The sequence below is a fragment of the Thamnophis elegans genome, chromosome 3 (genome assembly GCF_009769535.1).
Source record: "Thamnophis elegans isolate rThaEle1 chromosome 3, rThaEle1.pri, whole genome shotgun sequence".
Classification (NCBI taxonomy): Eukaryota; Metazoa; Chordata; class Lepidosauria; order Squamata; family Colubridae; genus Thamnophis; species Thamnophis elegans.
In genome coordinates, this window is record NC_045543.1 from 118,428,766 (window position 1) to 118,450,087 (window position 21,322).

At 41.1% G+C, this 21,322-nt stretch overlaps 1 protein-coding gene across 1 annotated transcript in view; it reads right to left on the minus strand.

Annotated features, from left to right (window-relative positions):
- CWC27 (CWC27 spliceosome associated cyclophilin) overlaps nt 1-21,322 on the minus strand; it is a 107,698-nt gene that overhangs the window by 33,934 nt on the left and 52,442 nt on the right. The window contains exon 11 of the mRNA XM_032213556.1: nt 1,700-1,803. Coding sequence (XP_032069447.1) covers nt 1,700-1,803 — 104 coding nt within the window. The remainder of the gene's footprint in view (nt 1-1,699; nt 1,804-21,322) is intronic.

Consider the following 21,322-nt stretch of genomic DNA (forward strand, 5'->3'; position numbering starts at 1 on the left):
TTTTACCAATTCACAACAGAACTGTTGTTTTGAAAATGCACCAAAAAAGGGAATTGACTAAGGAATAGAACATTTGTTTAAGAAATAGAACATTTGTTTAAATCTTTATTTGTATAGGATTCAGCTTTATTGGATGCTAATTTGAATCAAACATTTATATTCAAAGCCACAGAGAATAGTTTAGAAATATAATTTAGAGGGGTTTCTAAGCAAACAAATAAATCTACCATATTTTGGATCAACCAGGTCAACAAAGCAATTCAGACTAATTTATGGCAAGCCATTACAAAAAGAAAAAAACAGAATAAAACAAGTATATCCTCACTACTGTACATAAATGGGAAAAGGCTGTGCTATTGAATTTGTGCCCAGTGTTAACAGATATTCCAGCTGAATTGCCAAAATAACTGAAGAAGAATCCCTCATGAACCCTGGAACCACCAGTATTTTACTAAACCTTCTGTATTTCTTTTGCTTATAATCCAATACGGTGCTTTTGGGCATTCTCTTCCGCTGGTTGCCAGAATTTCCTCTTTTTAGCTTAAGAATTCAAATGATAGAATTATTTCTATCTTTTTCATGTATCCATTTTCATTGGATTTAGTAGACACCATAGTCCCATGATAGTGAACCTATGGCACACGTGCCCAAAGTGGAATGTGAAAACATGTTGCCCGCCACGTGGGGCCTTGCCTGTTTGTCTTTTGGGTTTCTGGTATGCATGCATGTGCAACGATCAGCTGTATTTGCGTGCGCAGCAGTGCTGGCCAGCTGATTGTCAGGCACGCATGTGCTCTAGTACGCAGAAGTTTGGCTTTCCCGGAGTGTGGCTCTGACGAGTGTGCGTATCACTGCTATAGTCTATCTGCATCTGCTGGAATACTCCTTTTTTCTTGCCTTCTAGAGAACAAGATTGGCAGTCTTCATTGTTTACTTGTATAATGTCAGTACGTTAGAAAATATAACTATAATAACAACATTAATGGCTTCTTAGGTTTACTGGAAAGGAATGAGCCACACATTACATGAGAATGTTATGTTCTCCTAAGTCTCCTAAACTGGATTTCTTCAAGGGCTGGATCAGCATTATAGTTCTCCTCTGTGGGCCAGCCCGGGGGGGGGGGGGGAGGGGGGCAGGACAGACAGCAGATGGGACAGGTGCCTCCTGCAGCACCCTGCCACACCACCCCCTCTTTTGGCCGTCAGAATATTGCAGGAGGCTGTCTAGGCCGAGAACTGGGCCCCGTTTTGGCCGGCAGAGTTGTCTAGCCCGAAAATGGGGTGTGCCCCATTTTCACTAACAGAGGCGTTGCAGGCCTTTGCTATTTCCAGACTGGCACTGCAGGCCAGATTTAAGCACCCCGCGGGCCGGATTTGGCCTGTGGGCCTTGAGTTTGACACCCCTGTCCTAAGGGTTTGAAAGCACAGTGATAGCTATCATTACTTAATTAAGTAACTGAATTTCCTCCACCCTTACCCTGCTAATACATGTTTGCTGAAACCTACGATTCTACGGAGGCAAAACTAAGGTTACCTAATTCATATAGAATAAGCTGTTGGGAAAATCAGCAGCAAAATTAGCTTTTTTTAAACGAAGTGAACAATATTTCTTAATAGTTTAACATCATGATTTATATGGAAATGTATCCTATTTATTAGAATACGATTGCAAGAAGTGATACTTTGCTTCATCTTTTACCTTCAGACTTATCCTCTTTCACTTTTAAGGGATTTTCTTCTTTCTTTTGCTTTGCCTTTATTAGTTCACGTTTCAATTGGCGAACCTCCTTCCGTAGTTCCTCACTGCAAAGAACAATGTTTAGATAAATTCAATTTTCTTTTAAAAAATGAAGTCAGAAGAAAATAGACACAAAATTAATAGTTGACGAATCTGTATTCAGACATGATAATCATAATTTGATTCTGTCAGGTTTGACTGAAGTCAACTGTCTTCAGTCTACACAATTTCAAAAGTTGTATAGGCAGAAACTCTGCTAATATAACAGGAAATTGAACTATTAATTGAAGAAAACATCTTAACTGGACATTATAAAGGGTTTTGAACTTCACTAAGTTCCAGCCAGTAAAATTTTTCAGGAGCTTTTTTTAAACTGAAGCAACCAATGGTAGATTACAATCACCATTAGAATACCTCTTTCATTTTGATCTTTATGAATTGACTATTTAACACATTACTTAAATATAGGATTATCATCAAACATACTAATGAGTATTTCCCAGTGGATACTTGGAAGTAGAATATGTAAACACCTCTTCTAGAAAAACAACCTTGGATTACAGGGTACAATAGCTTCAAAGATTTTTACAAAATGGTCTGGCACTCCAATTCCAAAATTCATTTACAAAAATAACCAAACTGCAGAAGTAAAATTTCTAGTAATTACCAAGAATACCAAAGGAAAAGGGCACGTCAGCCTTTGTTATCTATCTATCTATCTATCTATCTATCTATCTATCTATCTATCTATCTATCTATCTATCTATCTATCCATCCATCCATCCATCCATCCATCCATCCATCCATCCATCCATCCATCCATCCATCTATCTATCTCTGGAACGCCTTGAGCAATTTTAACCAAATTTGGTACACAGATGACTTGGATTGGATTGGATTGGATTTATTCTATTTGTAAGCCGCCCTATTCCGCGAAAGGACTCAGGGCGGCTGAACAAAAGCCAAGGGAAGGGGAACAAATACAGAAAAGTAAGACAAAAACAGGACAATGATACAAACAATTTAAAAAACACAGCAAGCACAGCAAATTCGAGTAGGGGGGGAACTCAACCCCAGGCTTGCTGGGACAGCCAGGTCTTAACCGCAGTCCGGAAGGCCTGAAGGGTGGCGAGGGTCCAAATCTCCACGGGGAGCTCGTTCCAAAGGGCCGGAGCAGCCACAGAGAAGGCCCTCCTCCGGGTGGTTGACAGCCGGCATTGGCCAGCAGATGGAATTTGGAGGAGGCCTAATCTGTGGGATCTAATGGGTCTATGGAAGATAATTGGCAGGAGGCGGTCTCTCAAGTACCCAGGTCCAATACCATGTAGGGCTTTATAAGTGACGACTAGCACCTTGAAGCGTATCCGGAGACCAATAGATAGCCAGTACAGCTCGCGGAGGATAGGTGTAACGTGGGTGTACTGAGGCGCACCCACAATCACTCGAGCGGCTGCATTCTGGGCCAGCTGAAGTCTCCGAACACTCTTCAAGGGCTGCCCCATGTAGAGCGCATTGCAGTAGTCCAGTCTTGAGGTCACAAGGGCATGAGTGACTGTTGTAAGATCCTCCCGGTTCAGGTAGGGACGCAATTGGTGCACCAGGCGAACCTGGGCAAATGCCCCCCTGGTCACAGCCGACAAATGGTGATCTAAGGTCAGCTGTGGGTCCAGAAGGACTCCCAAATTGCGAACCCTGTCTGAGGGGTGTATAATTTCACCCCCCAGCCTGAGAGATGGAATACCTAGCCAATTTGTGGGAGGAAAAAACACAAGCCACTCGGTCTTGTTAGGCTTGAGAGCCAGCTTGTTCACCCCCATCCAGACCCTCACATCCTCCAGGCACTGACACATCACGTCAACCGCTTCACTGAGCTGGCACGGGGCGGACAGATACAATTGAGTATCGTCCGCATACTGGTGGTACTTTATCCCGTGCCGTCGGATGATCTCTCCCAGCGGCTTCATGTAAATGTTAAACAGGAGGGAGGGACAGGACCGACCCTTGCGGCACCCCATAATTAAGGGGCCTAGGGGTCGACCTCTGTCCTCCAAACAACACTGACTGCGACCTGTCCGAGAGGTAGGAGGAGAACCACCGAAAAACAGTGCCTCCCACCCCCACCTCTTGCAACCGCTGCAGCAGGATACCATGGTCGATGGTATCGAAGGCCGCTGAGAGGTCCAGGAGCACCAGAACGGAGGCCCGGCCCCTGTCTCTGGCTCTCCAGAGATCATCGGCCAGTGCGACCAAAGCAGTTTCCGTGCTGTACCAGGCCTGAAACCAGATTGGAAGGCATCTAGATAATCGGTTTCTTCCAAGGACCGCTGGAGCTGAGAGGCCACCACTTTCTCAACAACCTTCCCAACAAAGGGGAGGTTGGAGACTGGACGGTAGCTATTTAAAACGGCTGGATCCAAGGACGGTTTCTTCAGTAGGGGTCTCACCAACACCTCCTTTAAAGGGGGGGGAAAGGACCCTTCCCGGAGAGACGCGGTCACTATCGCCTGGATCCAGCCCCGCGTCACCTCCCTGCTGTTCGCAACCATCCAGGAGGGACACGGGTCCAGTACACATGTGGAGGCACTCACTGCTCCGATGGCCTTGTCCACTTCCTCAGGAGTAACAGACTGGAAATCAATCTAACGATGTCGTTCAAGACCTTCCCCCGGTACCTCGGCTGGCTCTGCGCAATTGGAGTCCAGGTTTGCCTGAAGCCGAGCTACTTTATCCGCAGAAAATTGGACGAACACCTCAGCCTTACCCTGTAGGGGAGTGCCCATATCCCTCCCTTTAAGGAGGGAGCGGGCTATCCTAAACAAGGCGGCTGGGCGTGACTCAGCAGAAGCTATCAGAGCGGCAATGTGAGTTCTTTTTGACGTCCGAATTGCACGGAGGTAGGCTCTGATGCAGGATTTTAACAGTGCTCGGTCTGACTCGGACTTACTGGATCTCCAGCGGCGCTCTAGGCGTCTCTTTTGGCGCTTCATCTCCCGGAGTTCCTCAGTAAACCAAGGAGCCCTCCTGGATCCACTGCCTCGGATCGGCCGTAAAGGCGCAATCTGGTTGAGGGCCCCTGCCGCCACCGAGTTCCAAGCAGTGACCAGAGTCCCAACCGAATCGCAGGCGAGAGTATCAGGTATAACACCAAGCGCCGTCTGAAAGCCCATAGGGTCCATAAGGCTCCTGGGGTGGAACCACCTAATCGGTTCCTCCTCCCTACAGTGGAGGATTGGCCTCCGAAAGTCAAGCCTCAGCAGGCAGTGGTCCAACCATGACAGGGGCAAGATCTCAATACCCCTCAGACCAAGATCGCAACTCCACTGCTCCGAGAGAAATACGAGGTCAAGTGTGTGACCCGCGGAGTGGGTCGGATCCCGAATTACTTGGGTCAAGCCCATGGCTGTCATGGAAGCCATGAACTCCTGTGCCCCATCAGAGTGCTCGCCGAGCGAAGGCAAGTTGAAATCCCCCAGCACCATAAGCCTAGGGAACTCAACTGCCAGCTTGGCTACTGACTCGAGGAGCGAGGGGAGAGCTGCTGCGACGCTGTTGGGAGGCAGGTACGTTAGCAGCAAGCCCACTTGACCCCCAGGGTCCAACCTCACCAGCAAGGACTCACACCCGACAAGCTCCAGAGCAGGGATCCTACGAGGAGCTAAAGACTCTCGGATAACCACGGCCATTCCCCCACCCCTTCCCTGGGGTCGCGGCTGGTGAAGCACCTGAAAACCCTCTGGGCACATCTCAGTGAGGGGCACTCCTCCCTCCGGGCCCAGCCAGGTTTCAGTAATACATGCCAGGTCTGCCCCCTCGTCTAAAATTAAGTCCCGGACGAGGGGAGCCTTGTGAACCACAGACCTGGCATTTAGCAACAGCAGCCTGAGACCAGGGCCCTGACTACTTGTGCCATCTGGCCTTGGAGTGGGACTAATAGGGCCGGAAGGAGGGATCTCTGCAACATAGCGAACCCTCCTTCCCCGGTAATGGCTCGCCCTAAAGTCCCCGCCATATCTGCCCCTCCCAGTTAGGACCGTAATGCTCCGGCCCACTCCCGTGTCCATAGGCCCCCCTCACCCTCCCCCAAAGCTATCGACATCCCTGGCAAGCCCTTCGAACCATAAATTCTAAGGCTGGGGGTTAAACCAGGCCCCCCTAACACTTCTGCAGAGCACTCAGTGTAGGAGGTACCCGGTTATAGTCCCAGCCTTCTCAGACATACTCACTCATACAAACAAACACTCCCCCATGACAATTTAAAAAACACAAATACAGCTATATGATAAAAAGTGGGTACATACATACAGCACAATCACATCTCAAACACTCACCATACGTTAAAATGCACGGAGCACTGCGATAGTGTGCAATCAAACAGTGATGTAAAGATGGAGAGAGAACTGCTCCGCTCCTCTCCCTCCTCTATGTCCCGGAGAGATGTCCATGGCCACCAGACCAAAAGTCAATAGTGTACAGGGCAGTCGTACGTGGGAAAGGGTAAGGCATAAAAGTCTAATGTTCACAAGTAGCAACCGTTCAGTCTTACCCCTCTTAGAGTCCAAAAGAAGGTCAGTGGACCATGTGCACAGAAGTCTCTTTCCTGAGATTAAATAAGGTCCATAGTCTGGGGGGCCAAAGTCTGAAACTGGCCTGAGCCGTTCTAGGAGGGGGGGGAGAGAGCGCTGATTTTTCCGAAACCAAGTCCTCGCACTTGCGGCCGCCATCCTCTATCGCTCCTAATCCCAACCCAACCCCAACCCTACTCTTAAACCTAATCACTAAATCTAATCTAACACTAACCTACACCCTAATCCACACCCAATCTTAGCCCAACACCAAACCTAATCTAATACTAATCCTACATTAACCTGGCCCTAGCCCAGCCCTAACTCTATCTCAAGCCCTGACCCTAGCCCTAAGTCTTGCCATTATCAATCCTTCCCACACCCCCGGGTGCAAACAAACCGTTGCCCTCGTAACTATTTCTACACTATATCTAACTATCTACCTATATCTACCTATGCCTATAACTAACTATATCTATCTCTTATCTAACTCTATCTAACTAACCAGAGCAATGGCAGGCGGCAGGCGGGCGGGGGAGAGCAGATGTTACGGGCAGGACATCGGACACAGGCCAAGGCAGAGAAGAGTCAAAACAGCTAGGGAGATGGTAAAAAGGCTTCCCAATAGCTAGGGAGGGAGGCAAAGGAGCAATGTCCAGAGAAGGCTATGATGACACGGAGGTCAGAAGGTGGAAAAAAAGGGGGGCATCCAGGACTCTCGTTTCCTCGGAATCTGGAGCGCAGAACAATAATTATGCTGCTCGGGGTGCCATCCTCCTCTCCACCCGAGCACCACACCAGACAGACGAACGGCCAGATCTTTTCCCCAGAGGACCGCAGGACAGCAAGGCAGCAGGCGAGCAGAATAGAACGGGGGGGAGCGTCTGGGGCGGCTACAGCGGCGGCAGACACAGCCAGCCGTCTGATCCGCCGCTCCCCAATCTCAACAAAGTTTCCGATGACCCCTCCTTCTTCACAGCAGAAATTGAGTCCCCAGGCTCACCGCGCTGTTCGGATCAGTCAGGCAAGCAGGGGGGAAGGGAGCAGCGAAAGATTTGCAATCAGTGCGATTCAGCAGCGCGGTGCTGCCATCTTCCCCTTCACGCCGCAATCGCCGTTTCAGGCCGCTGCAGTTCCGCTGCTCGGGAGACGGCCATGAGCAGCTACCAGATGAAAAGCCGGGCCTTACGCGATTCCTGGGACCAAGCCCCACCAGGGAGGTTTGCTGAAGGTGTAAAAGGACTCCGGAGGCTCTCAAGATCTTCTATATTTGGCACTGGCTTCTATAGAGCAAGAAGCCAGGCAGCCATCCGAGTCCCGCACATGCGGAGACTTAGTCTCTGGAAAAAATATTATAGGGGTAAGACACCCCTAAAACCCCTTGGGGTGTTTTTTCTGTTAAGATACAGTCTGTTGTGCCTTAAAATGGCTTCTACTGTAATGCTGTAAAATGGCTTCTACTGTGCAGTGCAGTGGAGTTGCCATGGTAACGGCTTTACAGTACTCCACAAGGGCGACTCCCTCTGGTAAGGGGGAAAATCCAACAATAGAAATTACATTTGGTCTGGACATTTCCCCCTATAAATACCAGGGCAATGCCGGGTTATTGACTTGTATACAAATAAAGATGCACTTTTAGTGACAAATTAAAAAAATAACAGCAATTTTAGGTGGCATATAAATTTAATAAATTATCTTCATCTTCATCTTCACCTGCCATGTTTTTAGTTTCAATTTTATCTATGTTTAATCTATGCAATCCTTTTGTTTTCTTTTACTTTCCAATACTAAGAGTTGTTTCTAGTTCAAAGCTCTCTAAGGTCTCAGTATTTATACATATTGAAATCTGCAAACTAGTCTATGAAATCTCACAAAAAGCAGAATTTAAAGTCAATAAAAAAAATCAACAGAAGCTATATAGTGAAGGGATACAGATAGGATGGGGAAGCTGTCCTGTTAACCCCAGGGTATTTTGTTACATACAATAGAGAGGCTTCGGTATTATTGTCTATTCTATGCTGGGATCTTCTAATGGTAAACTAATGACCTCACATCCAGGGATTATCAGTCTGGATAATTCATTCAGAATTTACCACTATAGAGTTAAAGAGCATTTACCCAAGAGAAGAGAGCCAAATCTGAAATAATAGATGCATTAAAGGGCATTGTCAGTGCTGTGGGGTTAAGCTAACACAGCACATTCCAGGATTAGCTCTGACTGTAGCTATTTGCTCTAAGTTTTCATAATGGTAATTCAACTTCATTTTAATAAATAAAAGCAACAATGACAAAATGAGACTTAAACAAAAGATTTGCATTTCTTTTCTTATTTGAAACTTATTTGAATACTTATAAGAAGTTATGTTATCCTTAGATGACATCAGTGGCACATTTTATTAATTACCAAAGAGCCAAAATAATAACTTGCAGGAATAAAAATAGCTGTCTAGCTGTCACTAAGCTGTCTAGGCAAAAAAAAAAAATGCTGTAGGTCTATATGTATTTACTAGAGGAATAAGCCAATCTGAACTCAAATGGGATTTTCTTCTGAGTAAGCATGCATGTGACTGCATATACATGATAACATTGCTTTTTCTTTGTGGGTGTGAAATAGCACTGTGGATTTATTGACATAGACTTTAAACCACTCACTTCCCAGCCACAGGAAATCACTGAAATTGCATTTCTCTGAGGAGGTCCCAATATCTCAACAAAATGTCAGCACTCCCAACATTCTTTCTTAGAATGCTGACTGCAACATTTGCATATCTGTAGTGTTCATTTACTCTTATTAAATATTTACAGCACAACTCAAACAGAAAATGGTGATTTTTCAACCCATTCAGCTTGCACCAACCTCAAGTACAGGCAAGTCCTTGACTTACAACTACGATGGAGCCCAAAAATTTGCATTGCTCAGTGAGACATTTGTTAAATGAGTTTTGCCCCATTTTATGACCTTTCTTGTCTCAGTTGTTACATGAATCACTGCAGTTGTTAAGTTAGTAATTCAGTTTTTAAGTGAATCTGGCTTTCCAATTGATTTTCCTTGTCAGAAGGTCGCAAAAGATAATCACATGACCTTGGGACACAGCAATAGTCATAAATATGAGTAAGTTGCTAAGTGTCTGAATTTTGATCACATGATCATGGGGATACTGCAAAGGTCGTAACTGTGAAAAATGGTCATAAGTCACTTTTTCAGGGCCATTATAAGTTTGAATTGTCATTAAATGAACTGTTGTAAGTTGAAGTACCTGTATGTTAAGGTGTCATTGATTTAGATTGTAATGTTACTTAGCTGCCTAAATTCTTCCTGAAAATTATTCAAAATTAAAATTGTAGCTATTGACAAGGGTTTTTTAAATTTTACTTTGGGGCAACTTTCTTCATGATTTATCATACAGAACAATTGGTGCAGAACAATTTAAAGTTGCTTGATTTAATCAATTAATCTTTTGAAGCTTGATATTTTTGAGAAACAATAAGAACATTCGGTTATTACTACTTCAAATATACCTTCAATAGGAGTAAAAGTTCATGTTGATTATTAGCTCTACAAACATTTTCTTCTTTTAATTCAATTAAGTAAATATAGATCCTGGGAAGACACATTGGTTGTTAACTGCATAAACAATTAAATCAAATATGTTATTGAATGGGGTGTTGTGAGAGACATCTGTGTTTCTCCGAAAATAAGACAGGGTCTTATCTTCTTTTGACTCCCAACATAAGCACTTGGCCTTATTTTTGGGGAAGTCTTATTATTTTTGAGGGTCAGGAGGCGAAGAACGTGATCACCTCATGGCTGCTGCTGTGTGGAGGGCATATTTTAGTGCATGTGCTCAAAAGCCCAATTCGGCTTATTATCCGGGGAGGTCTCATTTCTGGGGAAACAGGGTATTAACTTATTTCCCCTATCAAAATCATACTTTGTGTACAGGACACTGATTATTAACTCTACAAACACTTTCTTTTAAAAATTATTTAATTAAATGTAGATGTTGGGAAGATGAATATATTGTTAACTGTACAAACACCCCGTTAAGTGTGTTCCTGGGCTGAGATGTTGGAAGAGAATAATTTCTTAACTATTGCCCCATTTCCCCTTTCAAGGACTTACTTTATTTGTATATTCCTACTCCAATAGCAGAGATGGTAGTCAGGGACTGTTAATTAGAAAAATTAATCTCTGTATTGAGAATGTATAGGTATATCCATAAAAATTAACATACATAACATAATGCACAAAACAAATATATCGAATATATCATCCTCGTACAACTATACTTCATTAAAATGCACAAACATTTGAAAAACATAGTCAGGAACCTTCTGAGCATTATATATTTGGTTGTACTTTCCTCGGAATTGTTTCATTATTGGAAATAATAAAGCAAAGTGAATCAAGATTAAGAGGCAAGTATTTTTAGGATAAATGTCATGGAAGAAAAGCTTGGACTTTTATCTTTGTAGACATCAGCACATGCAAAAATTAAAAGCTCTGTGACATAGGTTGGGCTGAAAGAGTCCAATTGGCTCAGAGTTAACCAATAAATAAGGCTGATGGCAAACTGAAAATTGGATCTCAACAGTACCGTCCAATATCTTAATTACTACACCACCCTGACTATTTTAGTGTCTTATTTATTATTTTAATAAAAACTCATCCATTGACCGAGAACATGGCTTTTATCTGGGGGAAAAGTGTAAAGAAGCAGATTATACTGCCAGCTATTTGAGAATATTTTGTTTAAGTGTAAAAAAAGTATTTGAACTGTATACATGTGTTGATATATTTGTAATATCTATTGTTCACCATATTCTGGATTATTGTAATGAATTGAAGATTAAACCCTTACCATTATCTACAAGAATAATAGTTACCAAATACTTTCCTGATATGCATCCTTTTGTGAATTTTTGCTTATTGTGTATTATTGCATGTTCATTTTTACAAAACAGATACTTATTATTTAAGTGTTTTGGATTATTTGAAAAGTGCTGTTATTGCATATTTTAATGTTTTTTCTTGATACGGCTCATGCAGCAAACATATCAAAACAAAAACAAAAGTATATCCCTCTCCAGGTTTTTCTGAATTTCCAATAACCATACCCAACCGACATGACTAGCAAACAGAGATTGTAGAGCAAAGTCTATGCCATTCCAAAATTAGACTTGTCTCAAAAACGAGATCCCACACATAAATTCTACACTAAAAAGAGCAAAACTATAAACCCAGAAACGGGATTGCTAAGATTTCACATCAAAATCCCTCAAATGTTGCTGAACATTTTACATTACCTACCTACCACGCTTAACAGACACTTGCCACCAAGGTTGTGCATTTGGCTGACTTCAGCAGATTGGGGCATGAAACCTCTCCCTAACCCAATCCTCCTAACATTCATAGCTTCAGACTTTATTATCTCTACTAGCTGTCTGCTGACGGAATGTCTTACTCAACAGGTCTCACCTTTGACTAGTTCAGATTCATTGGCACGCTAAGAAGACTTACTTTAAAATTTGAAGAATGTCTTTCTCTTTGCTATTTGGTAAATAAATATTACTTCTTTTTTTCATCATTAAGGGTTTTTTACAAATATTAACAAAGATTCAGAATGATCCTTGGAGGCAAGTCTTCTTTCTACTGAAATTAGGAAGCCAATGTAAAAACAAAGTAATATAAATTACTTTTGCAGGTGTTATCTACTAATGATACCTGTAATCTGATTGCTGATTTATTTATCTTGTAATTGTATAGAATACACTGTTTTTCCAAAATCAATCTATATGTCTCTAAAACAAAAGCTTTTAGTTCCATAAGGGAAATTATTCAACAACTGTGACTGAAAGGGGAAAGAAATTCCTATTTAAAAAAAACAAAATAAAACTCTGAAACCAATCTGTGTGAGAATTACCGTATTTTTCAGAGTATACGATGCACCAGAGTATAAGACGCATCAAGGTTTTAAGAGGCAAATTAAAAAAAAAAGTTTTTGCACTCTGCAAACCTACCAAAAACGGCCCGTTTTTTTTGTGAAAATGGGCCCATTTATTTTCAAAAAAAGGGCATGAATAGCCCTTAGGAGGCTTGTAGAGTGTTCCTGGGGGAGTAGGAGGGGGCCAAAAATGAGCAAAAAACAGCCTGTTTTTCGCCCCCCCCAAAAAGAGCATTAGCAAGCTTATAGAGTGCTTCTGGGGGCTGGGAGGGCAAATTTGAGGGAAAAACAGCCTACTTTTTGCTCATTTCTGCCCTCCCCAGCCCCCCGGAGCTCTTTGAAAGCCTCCATAAGGCTATGCACAACCATTTTTGTGAAAGAGCGGGGTTTCAGGAGGCAAAAAATTCTGTATTCAGTGTATAAGATGCACCCAGATTTTCAGCCTCTTTTTTGAGGGAAAAGGTGCATCTTATTCTCCGAAAAATACGGTATAACTTAGTACAAAAAAATCCAACTGAATGATTGAAAAAATGGAAAATAAAAATATTTTCAAGGAACCTTTCATATAACTTTCTTCTTTAAAATATGAGAATCAATAAACTATGCAAAATGAAGACTGAAAAACTGCCAACTATTCTCTCCATCCAAGGTTGCTGCAGAAAGGCAGTTCCCAATTCAGCTACCTGAGTCACCCCTTTCACTATTAAACAAAGTTCCTGTTTGGGTTATGTTAATATTAGACTTTCATGATGTAAAAACACTCCTAATATTAATAGTGTAGGGTGGATTAGTCACCAGACATTACAATTTACAGGCAGTACTTTGCAGACTGAAGTCACTTCCATTAAGGATAAAAACTTTCTTGTTAGGATACAGAGCCAACAAGGACTTAATGATTCAAAAACAGGTTTCAGTTGCTTAGGAAGGAACAAGATATTAACATGCCATGAGATGCTGGATATGCATTTGTGGGAGACTAAATACAATTAATGAAGGCTACATTCTGAAGCAAAATTGATATAACTTGCTTGAGACATTCAGACAGCCTAGCTGCCAACACTGGTTTTCAACATTCATAAGTTGTGGATATGCAACTTAAAAGATATGCTAAAGAAATAGTTCACTCACTGCCACTGTCTTTTCAACTGCATATTGGATATTACATGTGTAGCTTTTATGCTCGAGCAAGTTAACATTCTAGAAGTTCATTAGGTGTTATCTGTATTACTGTTTTACTACTATCATGTCTTGAAATGAAATGAAATGCCATGTCTTCAAAAAGCATGTTACAGTAATGCCTATACTAATGGTGTGCAAACAGTATAATACACACACCCAATTACTCAATGTTTTCTCCAAACAGAAAAAGCTATTGTCAGCATGGAAAATCCCCACTCCAGAAAGGAAGAATACCCTTGTGGTTGTAACTTCCTTTACATCTGTCAAATAGCCCTGATTTCTATTCTGCGGGTGTTGCATCCTTTTATTTACACTTCATTTAAAATAAATAAGCCATTTATTGCTGTGTTTACAAAATGTTGAGCAGTTACTTCTAAATAATGATCCTGCAAGATGAGCAGCATATAAATTTGATAAATAAATAATTCCACTTCCCAGAGTTAAGATGAGTAGAATACATTAAAACATTCATATTTCATTCAAATAGTTTCAGGTGTTAATATTGTGAATCTAGGTAGGCATATGACTGCCATCAGGAGTGGTATACACTTACCATCCCTACCAGTTTGCAAATGTGAGAATGTGCACTCATGTGTGCTTGCTTCGCTCATGCGCGCTTGCTTCACTCACATGTGCTGCATCCGTGCATGCACTCAGCCTTCCGTGCATGAGTTCAGCCTTCCGCGCATGCGCTTGGTTAAAAAAAGGGCCTAAATGGGATGCCATAGAACCAAGGTGGATGGGCGGGGCCACTCGTGATTTCCACTATCAGTTCGAGAGAACCAGTCCGACCCGGCAGAATACCATCTCTGATTGCCATGGGTTTGGTGTCCTTGTGGAATATTACATGCTGATCTCAAATATTCTTGGGCCACTTTTTCAAAAAGCCAACTTTTAAGAGAGCTATAGCAGAAATAAAAATAAATTAGGACTGTGTGCAGTTATTGCACACGGTCTTAATTTATTGCCATTTTGTTCTTAAATCAAGAATTTAGGGTTTTTCATCCAATTCTACATTCAGGTTTTTCACTGCTTGCAACAAAGGCTAATGAGATCAGAAAAACTTTTGTGACACAATAGCCTTCTTCCTAAACCTATATTGAATGCCGGTTCTCTAACATTGGATGAGGGAACCTAGTGCCTAATATTTTGTCTCAAGTCATTATTCTTCTAACTTGCATGGCAAATAATAAAGGAATGCAAGAGGCCAGGACTTCTAGAGGGCACCAATTTGCTCTTCACGATCTTACACAATCATTTTACAATCAAACATAGCTCCTATTCAAAGAATATTTTGTATTGATGAAAGGATCTTTACTTTCACCATTCTAAATTTGTGTGCAGGTTTTTAAAATGCCCAATGGTTTTTTTTTAAAGCATTGTGATTATTCCTCCAGCAATTATGGCTTTAAATAATAATTGTTGTCTAGTTTTCTGAAGTAATATTGCAACTATTTCTAGAACTCCAATCCTTCTGATTTTTTCCTGTTTTTTCAGGCTGCAGGAGGGAAGAGAAGTCTTATACCTCCAGCACAATACTGCAGACTACTTTTCAAAACTGTTCAAATTTCAAAAAATGCCTTGCTGGGAGCTATTTCATGGATTGGAAGCCATTTGGCAAGACAAAGCCCTAAACCTTGCAGTATGTGAAATTAGTTGCGCAGTTCGTTCCATGGAATAGATTCTCTTTTTATCCTTAAAAGATGATCCAAACATTTTAAAATAAATATATAATAAGCTAGCAAGCATTCTTGAAAAAAATATATTAAAATATCAACTTAATTTCCAGCAGTATATGAATCTATACAATAAAGAGCTTCTCCTTGGTACATGGTTAGAACACTTGCTATTAGCTTTTGCCTGCTGTTTCCCAACATCTGACAAGAATTTACAACAGATGGAAATGATTCTATGTTGAACAGCACACCCTTCATGTTCTCCAGTCTGCAGACTTAATAACAAACATACCAAATCTGCTTAAACAATAGCCTTGGAAAGGGTAGATGGGTATAGGCTGAGCCTTTTTGTGGGCCTGCAATAATGGAAAAGACACTAGATCTTCACTGCTGCCATGAACATCATGGTTTTATGTCAACCCACATTAGAGTCTAATTCCAGATATTCTGCACTATGAGGCACAAAAAAGGGGGTTAGGCACCCATCTTTTCCTCTGCTTTAGCCAATTGAAGTAGTGCAATGAAAGCTTTTTTCCCCACAGCCTAATGTTAGAAATAATGGCAGAAAGATAGTGGTAACCTGACATAGAAGATAAAACAAATGTTAATCAAAAGATAGTTACATGTATATCAACAAGGAAATTATTCTATAACATGGGTGTCAAACCTGCCACGTCACATTCCTGTCACGTGATGTATTGTGACATTTTTTTCCTTTGTGGAGCTGGGATGGAAGTGGTTACATGTGATGCAACAGCCCACTAGTTTGACACCCCTGTCTATAGCAAGAATGCACAATCTATCACACCAAATACATGCAAATACTTAAAAGGAGCTTTTTTTGATTCTCAAATCAATCAAGTCATTTAAAAAATGGTAGAGCAATAACATTTGGCTTATTCATAGAAAAAGCCATTTTCATACACACAGCAGTTCTATTACAAAAGTCACTGGCTAGTCTGAGCTAATCACTATTTTTCAGCTCAATATCCATTAATCAGACAAAAAAAAGGAGTAAAATCATGACCTCAGGTCTGACACTTTTAAATGTCATCTACCAAATACGTGTTGGAACTGTTCTGCATCTTTTGGTATCTGGTATTAAGCAAGAAAGGCCAAATTAATCATTTGGGAGGTACACTAGACAGAGTGGTATGAACACTGTTATTTAAAAAGTTCATTTTTTCCCTTGTTACTGGGGGAAGTAAATAAGTTTTCTCATTTATCCTTCTTAAATCAATTTTAGGAATGCCACCAAGTTTTGTGTGTTTCTTTTCTCAAAAACAGGAAAAAACTATGGCCACTGAAATTTAGAAGTCAGACTCTAGGATCTGCAAGACCACAGGGCTACAGATAGTCCATATCTGATTTATTATAAGTGCTGACTGTGCTTAATATGCTAAGCATGTAATTATTTATTAGATTTATTCTTCCTTTTCTCCAAGAGTTCAGTGTGGAATACACAGCAGAATTGTGCAAAAATTTCAAATTCAAAATGTTTCAACATGAAAATGGGTGTTCTAACCTTGCATGAAGTGTTCTGATCTTATTAGAAGCATTCCAAGTGCAAAATAACTGGGATTTGTCTTCTAAAACTTAGCTGGATTCATATATCACATCAAGCTATAACACAATGTTTGGGTTTAGCTAACCTTGTTGTGTGAACTTAGTCTTTGTCATTTATTTTAAAAACCATGGCTTTTTATGACACATGCATTATTACTGAAGACAAGTTCTTGTATTACTCCCCAGTTCTCAAAGTTGGAATATGGGAGTTGGAGGAAGAACACTTTGTGCTATTTTACCACTCAAGTTGCAAAGATCATAGAGCTACCCAAGTAACCAACTTTCTTTCAAAGTATCAAGAACTAGAAGTCATGTTCTTCATTCTCACTGACCTGATATTTGATTTCTCCCCAGAACCTCTAAGAATTTGAAAAACAAGCATGGTGCTCATTCGCTTTCCCTTCTAAAAGCAATGTCTGTCATTACTACCTTCTCCTGTCCTTTATTCTGTATTTAATCACAACTGTCATATAGGTATCCAACAAGTCACCACATTGTTGGCAATTATGTAAAGCAAAGAGACAGAAAAATTCAAAGTTGTCTAACCCACCATCAAGGAATTGTCCCTATTCTATGGTCCTCCTTAGTGAATGGCTCGCTGCATCTTAGATCTTTAACTTACAGAGGCTTCAAACAGAACACACATTTTTCTCTTCTATGAAAATATGACAATAAAAGCAACCCTAAAATAATTAAAATAGAGTGCAGGTATAAATTAGTTGAATGAACCACTCAGTTTCAATGCAAAGCCATCCTCAAGAGCAAGTTCATGAAATAATCTACACAATTTATTTGTTTTAATGGCAATTCTTCACAAAATATAGAAGTCAGTAGATAGAAGAGGGGTAAAGCTAAATTGCAAAGTAAAGCTTAATCTATGTAACATGTCTTCCCCCTGTTACAAATCAGTTAATATTATTTTCTCCAGAAATGCTGAACCACATTATTTTCCTGCATTTAATTAAAAACAAGAAAGAATTCATTTTCAGAAAAGAAAACAATGTCAGGCACAGTGGCAAGAAAGAAGGGAAAATAAAATCTTTATCACTTTATTAATATAACATGTCTTAATTGCAGTTTTTCAACTGTTAGATGCATGAGAACCATTTTTATACATTGGCAAACCTATTTCCATTGTTTTTCTGATTGCCTGGTCATATATTACACAGGTAAATGGCCAAGCCTGGGCCTGATGCCCAGAGGTTTTGAAGAATCACACTGTGAAACAATCCAGTCTTTGTTGAATGCAGCAGTCTGCTAGCAGAATTCTTCAAAATGAAATCATTCTGTTGGTTTACCAAACTTGTTAGAGTTGTGCTGAACTTCAACAAAATAAATTCTTTTGGGGGCAGACTAAATAAGAGTTACGTAAAATGGTTTTCGTTTCATATCAAGATTGACTTGTAGTATTTTAGTCAGCCGCAGAAAACCAGACAGGAGCATTTATTCTCAGAGGTATGCTAAATCACATGGCTAATCATTTCTTGTGGTTTTATTTTGTTCTCTCAAATGTTGCTTCTCTGTATTCAACACTATAACTTAACACTGAAGAGTGAAAGTTAAAAGTATTTTTGAACATCTTGCCTACCCACTCCAAACTTTATAGAAGGTCAATAGCAATAGCACTTATATACCACTTCACAGAGCTTTACAGCCCTCTCTAAGCTGTTTAAGGAGACAGCATATTGCCCCCAACAATCTGGATCCTCATTTTACCAACCTCAAAAGGATGGAAGGCTGAGTCAACCTTGAGCCACTCAGAATCAAACTCCTGGAGTGAGCAGGGAGTTAGCCCTGCAGTACTGCATTCTAACCACTGAACTACCATGGCTCAATCGGATACACCTGTTCTCTATACACCTTCTAAAGTTCAGTTATGTACTGTATATCTGTCCTGCAACAACATTAATAATAAAATTAATGCCAAAGTCTTGTTACGCGTATCTCCAAGTATATGCAGAATCAGTGGTGGGATTCAAATTGTTTTACTACCGGTTGTGTGGGTTTGGCTTGGTGGGCGTGGCATGGCTTGGTGGGCATGACAGGGGAAGGATACTGTAAAATCTCGATTCCCTCCCCATTCCAGGGGAAGGTTACTTCAAAATCCCCATTTCCTCCCAATCAGCTGGGACTTGGGAGGCAGAGAATAGATGGGGGCGGGCCTAGTCAGAGATGGTATTTACCAGTTCTCCAAACTACTCAAAATTTCCTCACTTACCTACTATTCAGAAGTAGAGTTTCCTTTTGAGGAACATAGTAAAGCTTCCATTAAGATCAAACATCCTCTTGGAAATGAAGCACTACCCACATTTCAACAGCATTAAAAAGATAGACCCTGTCCTTTTTTCCTTTCTATAATTAATTACGTTTGTCTGGAGAAAATAATTTATCTAAAGCAGAAGTCTCCAAACTTGGCAACTTTAAGACTTGTGAACTTCAACTCCCAGAATTCCCCAGACAGTATGTTGTATTTGTTATCTATGTATGTTGTATTTAGTGTTTATTTGGGATTTACAACATTGGGATTTATAATATTTTTATAAAATGGAAGATTTCTGTGGGAACTATTTTTCCTGAAAATATGGGCCACATTTCATGGGCTCTTCTATACCATTTTCTATTTTCTTTCTCCATTAAAATAAAGATGACCAAAGAACTAAGGGAAGAAAGTTTTAGACTGTATTTTAGGTTCTATCTTTTATTTCTGTCCAACCTATCATGTATGTGCACAGAGGCCATTATTCTATGCATGTGTGCGTACATCGTGAAGGTGAAGAAAAGGGGGAAATAGAACATGAATAAGCAGTTCAATCAGACGAACATATAGGCCAGGGGTGTCAACTCAAGGCCTGCAGGCCGCATCTGACTCACGATGTTGTTGGATCCAGCCCGTGGGCCCATCCTGGTTTACTCAACGAGAAGAGGAAAGCTCAGGCTAATATAGCTTTGGCCCCGGTCTACCCAATGCGAAGAGGAAACATGGCAGCAGTTTAGGGAGTGGCGTCAAGCTGGTAATGCTCACCCAGTTGGCCACATGCACCCGGTCGGCCACGCCTGCGCGATACCCCATCCCCCGAAGTCAACCACAGCCCTGATGCGGCCCTCAATAAAATTGAGTTTGAAATCCCTGATATAGACACATCAGTCATATAAATGCTAAATACAGAGCGGGAAGGAAAGGAATAGGTTTGAAGGTTTGCCGCCCTATTCTCTGAGGGACTCAGGGAGGCTCACAAACCCAAGGGGGGGAAGGTAAACATGAAGAAACTACAACAGAAAAGGTACAGGGGAATTTAAAAGACAATCAACAGTCACACGATTCAAGAGGGGAAGGGAACTCATCAACCCCAGGCCTGCCGTCACAGCCAGGTTTTAACGGCTTTTCGGAAAGCCTGGAGAGAGGTGAGGGTCCGAATCTCTGCGAGGAGTTCGTTCCAAAGGGCCGGAGCAGCCACAGGGAAGACCCTTCCCCGGGTAGTAGCCAGATGACATTGGCCAGTAGATGGAACCCGGAGGAGGCCTAATCTGTGGGTTCTAATGGGCCTTTGGGAGGTAATTGGCAGCAGGCAGTCTCTCAACTACCCATGAAAGGCTTTATAAGTGACGACTAGCATCTTGAAGCGTATCCGGAGACCAATCGGTAACCAGTGCAGCTCGCGGAGGATAGGTGTAACGTGGGTGTACCGAGGTGCACCCACAATCGCTCGCGCGGCTGCATTCTGGACGAAGTCTCCGAATGCTCTTCAAGGGCTGCCCCATGTATAGAATAACAAGAGAAACAAATACACAAATGTCAAAAGCATTGTTCAAATGCTCAACTAAAATTATTGCTGCAAAATCCAATCAGGGTTGGTCACCAGGACAAGAGGTTTAGTCTTCCAAACTTTCAGACTCGTGCTGAAGCCCATCCTCAGACATTTCTCTCCTGAGTACAAACTCTCCATGTGTACATTCTGGTAAAGACACGTTCCCTAGGGATGGGCTCCAGCACAAGTCCAAAAGTTCGGAAGAATAAACCTCTGGTCCTGGTGACCAATCCAGATTGGATCCTGCAACATTATCCCAGGACATGTATATTTGCCTTCATTTATGGCATTATTGTAACTGGAAATAACAATTAATTGCTACCCAATTTCTTATTGAAAATATAACCCACAACAATACTTGAGCAACATTTTCTTATAATTCTTTAACAGTGATTTCTCAAAGACGTCAAACACCAATACTGTACGTTAAGATTCAATACATTAGCAATCAGTGATATTATCTTCTAAGACTGTTTTCTAAATTTCACAAGGAACAATCCATTTCCTTATTTCTTTGATATTTTCAAAATGCTTTCCAGAATCAATGAGAAAAAGAAACAACAAGAAGCCTTCTATATTAATGATTAGATTCAAAACAGTTAAGTACTCATGCACTGCAAATCATAAGAGGAAATTTTCAGCACAATTTCTAGCACAATGTTTTGCCTAGTAGTTGAGATATCATTCAAAATTTAACATAGGACTTCTGAAGTTAATGCAAAAAATATTATCATGGTATTTTAAATACAGAAATGGAACAGTCAGAAATTCATAATATAGTTTGTTACTAGAAATTTGTATATGCAAGTTACTGTTTTTTTCTGGCAATTTATAATAACTAAATATAGCA